The sequence below is a fragment of the Oncorhynchus kisutch genome, unplaced genomic scaffold, assembly GCF_002021735.2.
Source record: "Oncorhynchus kisutch isolate 150728-3 unplaced genomic scaffold, Okis_V2 Okis04b-Okis11a_hom, whole genome shotgun sequence".
Lineage (NCBI taxonomy): Eukaryota > Metazoa > Chordata > Actinopteri > Salmoniformes > Salmonidae > Oncorhynchus > Oncorhynchus kisutch.
In genome coordinates this window covers 11,289,363-11,302,734 of record NW_022261981.1, presented here as the reverse complement: position 1 = coordinate 11,302,734, position 13,372 = coordinate 11,289,363, and the positions used below count along the sequence as shown (strand labels likewise).

The 13,372-nt window shown below is 49.8% G+C and overlaps 1 protein-coding gene across 1 annotated transcript in view; it reads left to right on the top strand.

The window, feature by feature from the left end:
* LOC109885516 (methionine synthase) overlaps positions 1-13,372 on the top strand; it is a 65,406-nt gene that overhangs the window by 37,927 nt on the left and 14,107 nt on the right. The window contains exons 23-26 of the mRNA XM_031812992.1: positions 459-526; positions 1,685-1,805; positions 1,976-2,057; positions 9,704-9,802. Of these exons, the coding sequence (XP_031668852.1) occupies positions 459-526; positions 1,685-1,805; positions 1,976-2,057; positions 9,704-9,802 (370 nt within the window). The remainder of the gene's footprint in view (positions 1-458; positions 527-1,684; positions 1,806-1,975; positions 2,058-9,703; positions 9,803-13,372) is intronic.

Sequence of the window (13,372 nt, the reverse complement as noted above, 5' to 3'; positions counted from 1 at the left end):
ATTGACTCTGTACCGGTACCCCCTGTATATAACATCTACTAAGGTCTACTACACCTGTTGTATTCAGCATTTCACTGTGAGGTCTACTACACCTGTTGTATTCAGCATTTCACTGTAAGGTCTACTACACCTGTTGTATTCAGCATTTCACTGTGAGGTCTACTACACCTGTTGTATTCAGCATTTCACTGTAAGGTCTACTACACCTGTTGCATTCAGCATTTCACTGTAAGGTCTACTACACCTGTTGTATTCAGCATTTCACTGTACGGTCTACTACACCCGTTGTATTCAGCATTTCACTGTGAGGTCTAATACACCTGTTGTATTCAGCATATCACTGTAAGGTCTACTACACCTGTTGTATTCGGGCGCATGTGACTAATACAATTTGATTTGATTGGTTCCTATACCTTTCCATAACCTTGTCCTAACCCCGTTCGGTTTCCTTCTCCCAGAGTGATCGATCTGGGGGTCATGATTCCATGCGACAGGATATTGAGGGAAGCCATCGACTGCAAAGCAGGTGTGTTGACATGAACCTTGTGGCTTATCAGTTCCACTGTACTGTAGCTCTGCTTTAATCAATAGGATTAACCTGGTCCCAGATCAGTCTGGGCTGTCTGACGGGGTGGCACTAGGACAGTAAGTGGTGATTAACCTGGTCCCAGATCAGTCTGGGCTGTCTGACGGGGTGGCACTAGGACAGTAAGTGGTGAATAACCTGGTCCCAGATCAGTCTGGGCTGTCTGACGGGGTGGCACTAGGAGGTGATTAACCTGGTCCCAGATCAGTTTGGGCTGTCTGACGGGGCAGCACTAGGAGGTGATTAACCTGGTCCCAGATCAGTTTGGGCTGTCTGACGGGGTGGCACTAGGAGGTGATTAACCTGGTTCCAGAACAGTTTGGGCTGTCTGACGGGGCAGCACTAGGAGGTGATTAACCTGGTCCCAGATCAGTTTGGGCTGTCTTGCCAACTGCTTGGAGGTGGAGTTGGCTATAAACCTCAGACAGATCTGGGACCAGGCTAGAGAAGGAGTAGGATTGGTTGGAGTTGGCTATAAACCACAGACAGATCTGGGACCAGGCTAGAGAAGGAGTAGGATTGGTTGGAGTTGGCTATAAACCTCAGACAGATCTGGGACCAGGCTAGAGAAGGAGTAGGTCTGGTTGGAGTTGGCTATAAACCACAGACAGACCTGGGACCAGGCTAGAGAAGGAGTAGGATTGGTTGGAGTTGGCTATAAACCACAGACAGATCTGGGACCAGGCTAGAGAAGGAGTAGGATTGGTTGGAGTTGGCTATAAACCTCAGACAGACCTGGGACCAGGCTAGAGAAGGAGTAGGATTGGTTGGAGTTGGCTATAAACCACAGACAGATCTGGGACCAGGCTAGAGAAGGAGTAGGATTGGTTGGAGTTGGCTATAAACCTCAGACAGATCTGGGACCAGGCTAGAGAAGGAGTAGGATTGGTTGGAGTTGGCTATAAACCACAGACAGATCTGGGACCAGGCTAGAGAAGGAGTAGGATTGGTTGGAGTTGGCTATAAACCACAGACAGACCTGGGACCAGGCTAGAGAAGGAGTAGGATTGGGACTGAAATCAGAGATGGAATGAGTGAACTGCTCTTTGAGAAGTAGTCCCTCCAGCTGAACTTCCTGTGTATCCCTCCGCCCTACAGACATCATCGGTCTGTCTGGCCTCATCACGCCCTCACTGGATGAGATGATCTACGTTGCCAAGGAGATGGAGCGGCTTGGGATGAAGACCCCACTGCTGATCGGAGGGGCCACCACCTCCAAGTAAGACACACAGACACCATGACCTTTCAACTCGCTACTTCCTGGCCCCTTGTTGACCCTGTGTCTGATGTGATGCGTCTCTCAACACACACCGTCATTATCTTCACCGTGACCTTTCACCTCGCTACTTCCTGGCCCTGTGTCTGATGTGATGCCTCTGTGTGTAACAGGACCCACACGGCAGTGAAGATCGCTCCCCGTTACAGCTGTCCTGTGGTGCATGTTCTGGATGCTTCCAGGAGTGTGGTGGTGGTACGTACACTGACTAGACACTACACTGACTAGACACTACACTTCCTGTTCTCACTTAGTACAGCCCACACTACACTGACTAGACGCACTACACTTCCTGTTCTCACTTAGTACAGCCTACACTACACTGACTAGACACACTACACTTCCTGTTCTCACTTAGTACAGCCCGCACTACACTGAATAGACACACTGCACTGACTAGACACTACACTTCCTGTTCTCACTTAGTACAGCCCACACTACACTGACTAGACACTACACTTCCTGTTATCACTTAGTACAGCCCACACTACACTGACTAGACGCACTACACTTCCTGTTCTCACTTAGTACAGCCCACACTACACCGACTAGACACACTACACTTCCTGTTCTCACTTAGTACAGCCCACACTACACTTCCTGTCAGTAGATACTGTAGTCCTCACTTAGTACAGCCCACACTACACTTCCTGTCAGTAGTTGCTGTGGTCCTCACTTACTACAGCTCACACTACACTTCCTGTCAGTAGATACTGTAGTCCTCACTTAGTATAGCCCACACTACACTTCCTGTCAGTAGATGCTGTGGTCCTCACTTAGTACAGCCCACACTACACTTCCTGTCAGTAGATGCTGTGGTCCTCACCTAGGAAGTGTAGTGTGGGCTGTACTAAGTGAGGACCACAGCATCTACTGACAGGAAGTGTAGTGTGGGCTGTACTAAGTGAGGACCACAGCATCTACTGACAGGAAGTGTAGTGTGGGCTGTACTAAGTGAGGACCACAGCATCTACTGACAGGAAGTGTAGTGTGGGCTGTACTAAGTGAGGACTACAGTATCTACTGACAGGAAGTGTAGTGTGGGCTGTACTAAGTGAGAACAGGAAGTGTAGTGTGTCTAGTCGGTGTAGTGTGGGCTGTACTAAGTGAGAACAGGAAGTGTAGTGTCTAGTCAGTGTAGTGTGGGCTGTACTAAGTGAGAAGTGAGAAGTGTTGTCTCTGTCAGTGTCCCCCGTGTTGTTGTCTCTGTCAGTGTCCTCCGTGTTGTCTCTGTCAGTGTCCTCTGTGTTGTTGTCTCTGTCAGTGTCCTCTGTGTTGTTGTCTCTGTCAGTGTCCTCCGTGTTGTTGTCTCTGTCAGTGTCCTCTGTGTTGTCTCTGTCAGTGTCCTCCGTGTTGTTGTCTCTGTCAGTGTCCTCTGTGTTGTTGTCTCTGTCAGTGTCCTCTGTGTTGTTGTCTCTGTCAGTGTCCTCCGTGTTGTCTCTGTCAGTGTCCTCCGTGTTGTTGTCTCTCCAGTGTTCCCAGCTGCTAGATGAGCCTCCTTGTTGTTGTCTCTCCAGTGTCCTCCGTGTTGTTGTCTCTCCAGTGTCCTCCGTGTTGTTGTCTCTCCAGTGTTCCCAGCTGCTAGATGAGCCTCCTTGTTGTTGTCTCTCCAGTGTCCTCCGTGTTGTTGTCTCTTCAGTGTCCTCTGTGTTGTTGTCTCTCCAGTGTCCTCCGTGTTGTTGTCTCTCCAGTGTCCTCCGTGTTGTTGTCTCTCCAGTGTCCTCTGTGTTGTTGTCTCTCCAGTGTCCTCTGTGTTGTTGTCTCTCCAGTGTCCTCTGTGTTGTTGTCTCTCCAGTGTCCTCTGTGTTGTTGTCTCTCCAGTGTCCTCTGTGTTGTTGTCTCTCCAGTGTCCTCCGTGTTGTTGTCTCTCCAGTGTCCTCTGTGTTGTTGTCTCTCCAGTGTCCTCTGTGTTGTTGTTTCTCCAGTGTCCTCTGTGTTGTTGTCTCTCCAGTGTCCTCTGTGTTGTTGTCTCTCCAGTGTCCTCTGTGTTGTTGTCTCTCCAGTGTTCCCAGCTGCTAGATGAGCCTCCTTGTTGTTGTCTCTCCAGTGTCCTCCGTGTTGTTGTCTCTCCAGTGTCCTCTGTGTTGTTGTCGTCTCTCCAGTGTCCTCTGTGTTGTTGTCTCTCCAGTGTCCTCTGTGTTGTTGTCTCTCCAGTGTCCTCTGTGTTGTTGTCTCTCCAGTGTCCTCTGTGTTGTTGTCTCTCCAGTGTCCTCTGTGTTGTTGTCTCTCCAGTGTCCTCTGTGTTGTTGTCTCTCCAGTGTCCTCCGTGTTGTTGTCTCTCCAGTGTCCTCTGTGTTGTTGTCTCTCCAGTGTCCTCCTTGTTGTTGTCTCTCCAGTGTCCTCTGTGTTGTCTCTCCAGTGTCCTCTGTGTTGTTGTCTCTCCAGTGTCCTCCGTGTTGTTGTCTCTCCAGTGTCCTCTGTGTTGTTGTCTCTCCAGTGTCCTCCGTGTTGTTGTCTCTCCAGTGTCCTCTGTGTTGTTGTCTCTCCAGTGTCCTCCGTGTTGTTGTCTCTCCAGTGTCCTCTGTGTTGTCTCTCCAGTGTCCTCTGTGTTGTTGTCTCTCCAGTGTCCTCTGTGTTGTTGTCTCTCCAGTGTCCTCTGTGTTGTTGTCTCTCCAGTGTCCTCCTTGTTGTTGTCTCTCCAGTGTCCTCTGTGTTGTTGTCTCTCCAGTGTCCTCTGTGTTGTTGTCTCTCCAGTGTCCTCTGTGTTGTTGTCTCTCCAGTGTCCTCTGTGTTGTTGTCTCTCCAGTGTCCTCTGTGTTGTTGTCTCTCCAGTGTCCTCTGTGTTGTCTCTCCAGTGTCCTCTGTGTTGTTTCTCCAGTGTCCTCTGTGTTGTTGTCTCTCCAGTGTCCTCTGTGTTGTTGTCTCTCCAGTGTCCTCTGTGTTGTTGTCTCTCCAGTGTCCTCTGTGTTGTTGTCTCTCCAGTGTCCTCTGTGTTGTTGTCTCTCCAGTGTCCTCTGTGTTGTTGTCTCTCCAGTGTCCTCTGTGTTGTTGTCTCTCCAGTGTCCTCTGTGTTGTCTCTCCAGTGTCCTCTGTGTTGTCTCTCCAGTGTCCTCTGTGTTGTCTCTCCAGTGTCCTCTGTGTTGTCTCTCCAGTGTCCTCTGTGTTGTTGTCTCTCTAGTGTCCTCTGTGTTGTCTCTCTAGTGTCCTCTGTGTTGTTGTCTCTCCAGTGTCCTCTGTGTTGTTGTCTCTCCAGTGTCCTCTGTGTTGTTGTCTCTCCAGTGTCCTCTGTGTTGTTGTCTCTCCAGTGTCCTCTGTGTTGTCTCTCCAGTGTCCTCTGTGTTGTCTCTCCAGTGTCCTCTGTGTTGTTGTCTCTCCAGTGTCCTCTGTGTTGTCTCTCCAGTGTCCTCTGTGTTGTTGTCTCTCCAGTGTTCCCAGCTGCTAGATGAGCCTCCTTGTTGTTGTCTCTCCAGTGTCCTCTGTGTTGTCTCTCCAGTGTCCTCTGTGTTGTCTCTCCAGTGTCCTCTGTGTTGTCTCTCCAGTGTCCTCTGTGTTGTCTCTCCAGTGTTCCCAGCTGCTAGATGAGCCTCCTTGTTGTTGTCTCTCCAGTGTCCTCTGTGTTGTCTCTCCAGTGTCCTCTGTGTTGTCTCTCCAGTGTCCTCTGTGTTGTCTCTCCAGTGTCCTCTGTGTTGTCTCTCCAGTGTCCTCTGTGTTGTCTCTCCAGTGTCCTCTGTGTTGTCTCTCCAGTGTCCTCTGTGTTGTCTCTCCAGTGTCCTCTGTGTTTGTCTCTCCAGTGTCCTCTGTGTTGTCTCTCCAGTGTCCTCTGTGTTGTCTCTCCAGTGTCCTCTGTGTTGTTGTCTCTCCAGTGTCCTCTGTGTTGTTGTCTCTCCAGTGTCCTCTGTGTTGTTGTCTCTCCAGTGTCCTCCGTGTTGTTGTCTCTCCAGTGTCCTCTGTGTTTGTCTCTCAGTGTCCTCGTGTTGTTGTCTCTCCAGTGTCCTCTGTGTTGTTGTCTCTCCAGTGTCCTCGTGTTGTCTTCCAGTCTTCTCTCCCCTCTGCCGTCTATCTCCAGTGTCCTCTGTGTTGTTGTCTCTTCCAGTGTCCTCTGTGTTGTTTGTCTCTCCAGTGTCCTCCTTGTTGTTGTCTCTCCAGTGTCCTCTGTGTTGTTGTCTCTCCAGTGTCCTCTGTGTTGTTGTCTCTCCAGTGTCCTCTGTGTTGTTGTCTCTCCAGTGTCCTCTGTGTTGTGTCTCTCCAGTGTCCTCTGTGTTGTTGTCTCTCCAGTGTCCTCTGTGTTGTCTCTCCAGTGTCCTCTGTGTTGTTTCTCCAGTGTCCTCTGTGTTGTTGTCTCTCCAGTGTCCTCTGTGTTGTTGTCTCTCAGTGTCCTCTGTGTTTGTTGTCTCTCCAGTGTCCTCTGTGTTGTTTGTCTCTCCAGTGTCCTCTGTGTTGTTGTCTCTCCAGTGTCCTCTGTGTTGTTGTCTCTCCAGTGTCCTCTGTGTTGTCTCTCCAGTGTCCTCTGTGTTGTCTCTCCAGTGTCCTCTGTGTTGTCCTCTCCAGTGTCCTCTGTGTTTGTCTTCTCAGTGTCCTCTGTGTTGTTGTCTCTCTAGTGTCCTCTGTGTTGTTGTCTCTCTAGTGTCCTCTGTGTTGTTGTCTCTCCAGTGTCCTCTGTGTTGTTGTCTCTCCAGTGTCCTCTGTGTTGTTGTCTCTCCAGTGTCCTCTGTGTTGTTGTCTCTCCAGTGTCCTCTGTGTTGTCTCTCCAGTGTCCTCTGTGTTGTCTCTCCAGTGTCCTCTGTGTTGTCTCTCCAGTGGTCCTCTGTGTTGTTGTCTCTCAGTGTCCTCTGTGTTGTCTCTCAGTGTCCTCTGTGTTGTTGTCTCTCCAGTGTTCCCAGCTGCTAGATGAGCCTCCTTGTTGTTGTCTCTCCAGTGTCCTCTGTGTTGTCTCTCCAGTGTCCTCTGTGTTGTCTCTCCAGTGTCCTCTGTGTTGTCTCTCCAGTGTCCTCTGTGTTGTCTCTCCAGTGTTCCCAGCTGCTAGATGAGCCTCCTTGTTGTTGTCTCTCCAGTGTCCTCTGTGTTGTCTCTCCAGTGTCCTCTGTGTTGTCTCTCCAGTGTCCTCTGTGTTGTCTCTCCAGTGTCCTCTGTGTTGTCTCTCCAGTGTCCTCTGTGTTGTCTCTCCAGTGTCCTCTGTGTTGTCTCTCCAGTGTCCTCTGTGTTGTCTCTCCAGTGTCCTCTGTGTTGTCTCTCCAGTGTCCTCTGTGTTGTTGTCTCTCCAGTGTCCTCTGTGTTGTTGTCTCTCCAGTGTCCTCTGTGTTGTTGTCTCTCCAGTGTCCTCTGTGTTGTTGTCTCTCCAGTGTCTCTGTGTTGTTGTCTCTCCAGTGTCCTCTGTGTTGTTGTCTCTCCAGTGTCCTCTGTGTTGTTCTCTCCAGTGTCCTCTGTGGTTTGTCTCTCCATGTCCTCGGTGTTGTCTCTCCAGTGTCCTCTGTTGTTGTCTCTCCAGTGTCCTCTGTGTTGTCTCTCCAGTGTCCTCTGTGTTGTCTCTCCAGTGGTCCTCTGTGTTGTCTCTCCAGTGTGCCTCTGTGTTGTCTCTCCAGTGTCCTCTGTGTTGTCCTCTCCAGTGTCCTCTGTGTTGTCTCTCCAGTGGCCTCTGTGTTGTCTCTCCCAGTGTCCTCTGTGTTGTCTCTCCAGTGTCCTCTGTGTTGTCTCTCCATGTCCTCTGTGTTGTCTCTCCATGTCCTCTGTGTTGTCTCTCCAGTGTCCTCTGTGTTGTGTCTCTCCAGTTGCCTCTGTGTTGTCTCTCCAGTGTCCTCTGTGTTGTCTCTCCAGTTCCCTCTGTGTTGTGTCTCTCCAGTGTCCTCTGTGTTTGTCTCTCCAGTGTCCTCTGTTTGTCTCTCCAGTGTCCTCTGTGTTGTCTCTCCAGTGTCCTCTGGTGTTGTCTCTCCAGTTGTCCTCTGTGTTGTCTCTCCAGTGTCCTCTGTGTTTGTCTCTCCAGTGTCCTCTGTTTGTCTCTCCAGTGTCCTCTGTGTTGTCTCTCCAGTTCCTCTGTGTTGTCTCGCCAGTGTCCTCTGTGTTGTCTCTCCAGTGTCCCTCTGTGTTTGTCTCTCCAGTGTCCTCTGTGTTGTCTCTCCAGTGTCCTCTGTGTTGTCTCTCCAGTGTCCTCTGTGTTGTCTCTCCAGTGTCCTCTGTGTTGTCTCTCCAGTGTCCTCTGTGTTTGTCTCTCCAGTGTCCTCTGTGTTGTCTCTCCGTGTCCTCTGTGTTGCTCTCCAGTTCCTCTGTTGTTGTCTCTCCAGTGTCCTCTGTTGTTGTCTCTCCAGTGTCCTCTGTGTTGTCTCTCCAGTGTCCTCTGTGTTGTCTCTCCAGTGTCCCTGTGTTGTTGTCTCTCCATGTGTCTCCTGTGTTGTTTCTCTCTCAGTGTCCTCTGTGTTGTCTCTCCAGTGTCCTCTGTGTTGTCTCTCCAGTGTCCTCTGAGATGTGTTCTCTCCAGTGTCCTCTGTGTTGTCTCTCCAGTGTCCTCTGTGGTGTCTCTCCAGTGTCCTCTGTGTTGTCTCTCCAGTGTCCTCCTTGTTGTTGTCCTCCAGTGTCCTCTGTGTTGTCTCTCCAGTGTCCTCTGTGTTGTCTCTCCGTGTCCTCTTGTGTCTCTCCTGTGTTGTCTCTCCAGTGTCCTCTGTGTTGTCTCTCCAGTGTCCTCTTGTTGTCTCTCCAGTGTCCTCTGTGTTGTCTCTCCAGTGTCCTCTGTGTTGTCTCTCCAAGTGTCCTCTGTGTTGTCCTCTCCAGTGTCCTCTGTGTTGTCTCTCCAGTGTCCTCTGTGTTGTCTCTCCAGTGTCCTCTGTGTTGTCTCTCCAGTGTCCTCTGTGTTGTCCTCCAGTGTCCTCTGTGTGTCTCTCCAGTGTCCCTCTGTGTTGTCTCTCCAGTGTCCTCTGTGTTGTCTCTCCAGTGTCCTCTGTGTTGTCTCTCCAGTGTCCTCTGTGTTGTCTCTCCAGTGTCCTCTTGTTGTCTTTCCAGTGTCACATCTGTGTTGTCTCTTCCAGTGTCCTCTGTGTTGTCTCTCCAGTGTCCTCTGTGTTGTTGCTCTCCAGTGTCCTCTGTGTTGTCTCTCCAGGTGTCCTCTGTGTTGTTGTCTCTCCAGTGTCCTCTGTGTTGTTGTCTCTCCAGTGTCCTCTGTGTTGTCTCTCCAGTGGTCCTCTGTGTTGTTGTCTCTCCAGTGTCCTCTGTGTTGTGCTCTCCAGTGTCCTCTGTGTTGTCTCTCCAGTGTCCTCTGTGTTGTCTCTCCAGTGTCCTCTGGTGTTGTCTCTCCAGTGTCCTCTGTGTTGTCTCTCCAGTGTCCTCTGTGTTGTTGTCTCCCTCCAGTGTCCCTCTGTGTTGTCTCTCCAGTGTCCTCTGTGTTGTCTCTCCAGTGTCCTCTGTGTTGTCTCTCCAGTGTCCTCTGTGTTGTCTCTCCAGTGTCCTCTGTGTTGTCTCTCCAGGTCCTCTGTGTTGTCTCTCCAGTGTCCTCTGTGTTGTCTCCCAGTGTCCTCTGTGTTGTCCTCTCCAAGTGTCCTCTGTGTTGTCTCTCCAGTGGTCCTCTGTGTTGTCTCTCCAGTGTCCTCTGTGTTGTCTCTTCCAGTGTCCTCTGTGGTTGTCTCTCCAGTGTCCTCTGTGTTGTCTCTCCAGTGTCCTCTGTGGTGTCCCTCGCAGGTGTCCTCTGTGGTTTGTCTCTCCAGTGTCCTCTGTGTTGTTTGTCTCTCCAGTGTCCTCTGTGGTGTTGTCTCTCCAGTGTCCTCTGTGGTGTTGTCTCTCCATGTCCTCTGTGTTGTCTCTCCAGTGTCCTCTGTGTTGTCTCTCCAGTGTCCTCTGTGTTGTCTCTCCAGTGTCCTCTGTGTTGTCTCTCCAGTGTCCTCTGTGTTGTCTCTCCAGTGTCCTCTGTGTTGTCTCTCCAGTGTTCCCAGCTGCTAGATGAGAATGTGAAGGAAGAGTTTTTTGAGGAGACGACAGAGGAGTACGAAGACATCAGACAGGACCACTATGACTCTCTAAAGGTGAGGAACACACACACACACACACACACACACACACCTAACACACACACTGGACCACTACAACACTCTCAAATCATTGGATGAAATCTAGGGCTCTGTATTAGGAACAGACTGTCCAGTTCTGGAACAGTCTAGAAGGGAGGAGTTGTTCCAGTCTAACAGACTGTCCTGTACTGGAACAGTCTAGAAGGTAGGAGTTGTTCTAGTCTAACAGACTGTCCTGTTCTGGAACAGTCTAGAAGGTAGGAGTTGTTCTAGTCTAACAGACTGTCCTGTTCTGGAACAGTCTAGAAGGGAGGAGTTGTTCCAGTCCAATCCTGGCCCTATCACTATACAGCTGATGGTTGGATGAATCCTGGCCCTATCACTATACAGCTGATTCCTCTGATGGGTGGATGAATCCTGGTCCTATCACTATACAGCTGATGGGTGGATGAATCCTGGTCCTATCACTATACAGCTGATGGGTGGATGAATCCTGGTCCTATCACTATACAGCTGATGGGTGGATGAATCCTGGTCCTATCACTATACAGCTGATGGGTGGATGAATCCTGGTCCTATCACTATACAGCTGATTCCTCTGATGGGTGGATGAATCCTGGTCCTATCACTATACAGCTGATGGGTGGATGAATCCTGGTCCTATCACTATACAGCTGATGGGTGGATGAATCCTGGCCCTATCACTATACAGCTGATTCCTCTGATGGGTGGATGAATCCTGGCCCTATCACTATACAGCTGATGGGTGGATGAATCCTGGTCCTATCACTATACAGCTGATGGGTGGATGAATCCTGGTCCTATCACTATACAGCTGATGGGTGGATGAATCCTGGTCCTATCACTATACAGCTGATGGGTGGATGAATCCTGGTCCTATCACTATACAGCTGATTCCTCTGATGGGTAGATGAATCCTGGCCCTATCACTATACAGCTGATGGGTGGATGAATCCTGGTCCTATCACTATACAGCTGATGGTTGGATGAATCCTGGTCCTATCACTATACAGCTGATGGGTGGATGAATCCTGGCCCTATCACTATACAGCTGATGGGTGGATGAATCCTGGTCCTATCACTATACAGCTGATGGGTGGATGAATCCTGGTCCTATCACTATACAGCTGATGGGTGGATGAATCCTGGTCCTATCACTATACAGCTGATGGGTGGATGAATCCTGGTCCTATCACTATACAGCTGATGGGTGGATGAATCCTGGTCCTATCACTATACAGCTGATTCCTCTGATGGGTGGATGAATCCTGGTCCTATCACTATACAGCTGATGGGTGGATGAATCCTGGTCCTATCACTATACAGCTGATGGGTGGATGAATCCTGGCCCTATCACTATACAGCTGATTCCTCTGATGGGTGGATGAATCCTGGCCCTATCACTATACAGCTGATGGGTGGATGAATCCTGGTCCTATCACTATACAGCTGATGGGTGGATGAATCCTGGTCCTATCACTATACAGCTGATGGGTGGATGAATCCTGGTCCTATCACTATACAGCTGATGGGTGGATGAATCCTGGTCCTATCACTATACAGCTGATTCCTCTGATGGGTGGATGAATCCTGGCCCTATCACTATACAGCTGATGGGTGGATGAATCCTGGTCCTATCACTATACAGCTGATGGTTGGATGAATCCTGGTCCTATCACTATACAGCTGATGGGTGGATGAATCCTGGCCCTATCACTATACAGCTGATGGGTGGATGAATCCTGGTCCTATCACTATACAGCTGATGGGTGGATGAATCCTGGCCCTATCACTATACAGCTGATTCCTCTGATGGGTGGATGAATCCTGGCCCTATCACTATACAGCTGATGGGTGGATGAATCCTGGTCCTATCACTATACAGCTGATGGGTGGATGAATCCTGGTCCTATCACTATACAGCTGATGGTTGGATGAATCCTGGCCCTATCACTATACAGCTGATGGGTGGATGAATCCTGGTCCTATCACTATACAGCTGATGGGTGGATGAATCCTGGTCCTATCACTATACAGCTGATGGTTGGATGAATCCTGGTCCTATCACTATACAGCTGATGGGTGGATGAATCCTGGTCCTATCACTATACAGCTGATGGGTGGATGAATCCTGGTCCTATCACTATACAGCTGATGGGTGGATGAATCCTGGTCCTATCACTATACAGCTGATGGGTGGATGAATCCTGGTCCTATCACTATACAGCTGATGGGTGGATGAATCCTGGTCCTATCACTATACAGCTGATGGGTGGATGAATCCTGGTCCTATCACTATACAGCTGATGGGTGGATGAATCCTGGTCCTATCACTATACAGCTGATGGGTGGATGAATCCTGGTCCTATCACTATACAGCTGATGGGTGGATGAATCCTGGTCCTATCACTATACAGCTGATGGGTGGATGAATCCTGGTCCTATCACTATACAGCTGATGGGTGGATGAATCCTGGTCCTATCACTATACAGCTGATTCCTCTGATGGGTGGATGAATCCTGGTCCTATCACTATACAGCTGATGGGTGGATGAATCCTGGTCCTATCACTATACAGCTGATGGGTGGATGAATCCTGGCCCTATCACTATACAGCTGATTCCTCTGATGGGTGGATGAATCCTGGCCCTATCACTATACAGCTGATGGGTGGATGAATCCTGGCCCTATCACTATACAGCTGATGGGTGGATGAATCCTGGTCCTATCACTATACAGCTGATTCCTCTGATGGGTGGATGAATCCTGGCCCTATCACTATACAGCTGATGGGTGGATGAATCCTGGTCCTATCACTATACAGCTGATGGTTGGATGAATCCTGGCCCTATCACTATACAGCTGATGGGTGGATGAATCCTGGCCCTATCACTATACAGCTGATGGGTGGATGAATCCTGGTCCTATCACTATACAGCTGATGGGTGGATGAATCCTGGCCCTATCACTATACAGCTGATTCCTCTGATGGGTGGATGAATCCTGGCCCTATCACTATACAGCTGATGGGTGGATGAATCCTGGTCCTATCACTATACAGCTGATGGGTGGATGAATCCTGGTCCTATCACCATACAGCTGATGGTTGGATGAATCCTGGCCCTATCACTATACAGCTGATGGGTGGATGAATCCTGGTCCTATCACTATACAGCTGATGGGTGGATGAATCCTGGTCCTATCACTATACAGCTGATGGGTGGATGAATCCTGGTCCTATCACTATACAGCTGATGGGTGGATGAATCCTGGTCCTATCACTATACAGCTGATTCCTCTGATGGGTAGATGAATCCTGGCCCTATCACTATACAGCTGATGGGTGGATGAATCCTGGTCCTATCACTATACAGCTGATGGTTGGATGAATCCTGGTCCTATCACTATACAGCTGATGGGTGGATGAATCCTGGCCCTATCACTATACAGCTGATGGGTGGATGAATCCTGGTCCTATCACTATACAGCTGATGGGTGGATGAATCCTGGTCCTATCACTATACAGCTGATGGGTGGATGAATCCTGGTCCTATCACTATACAG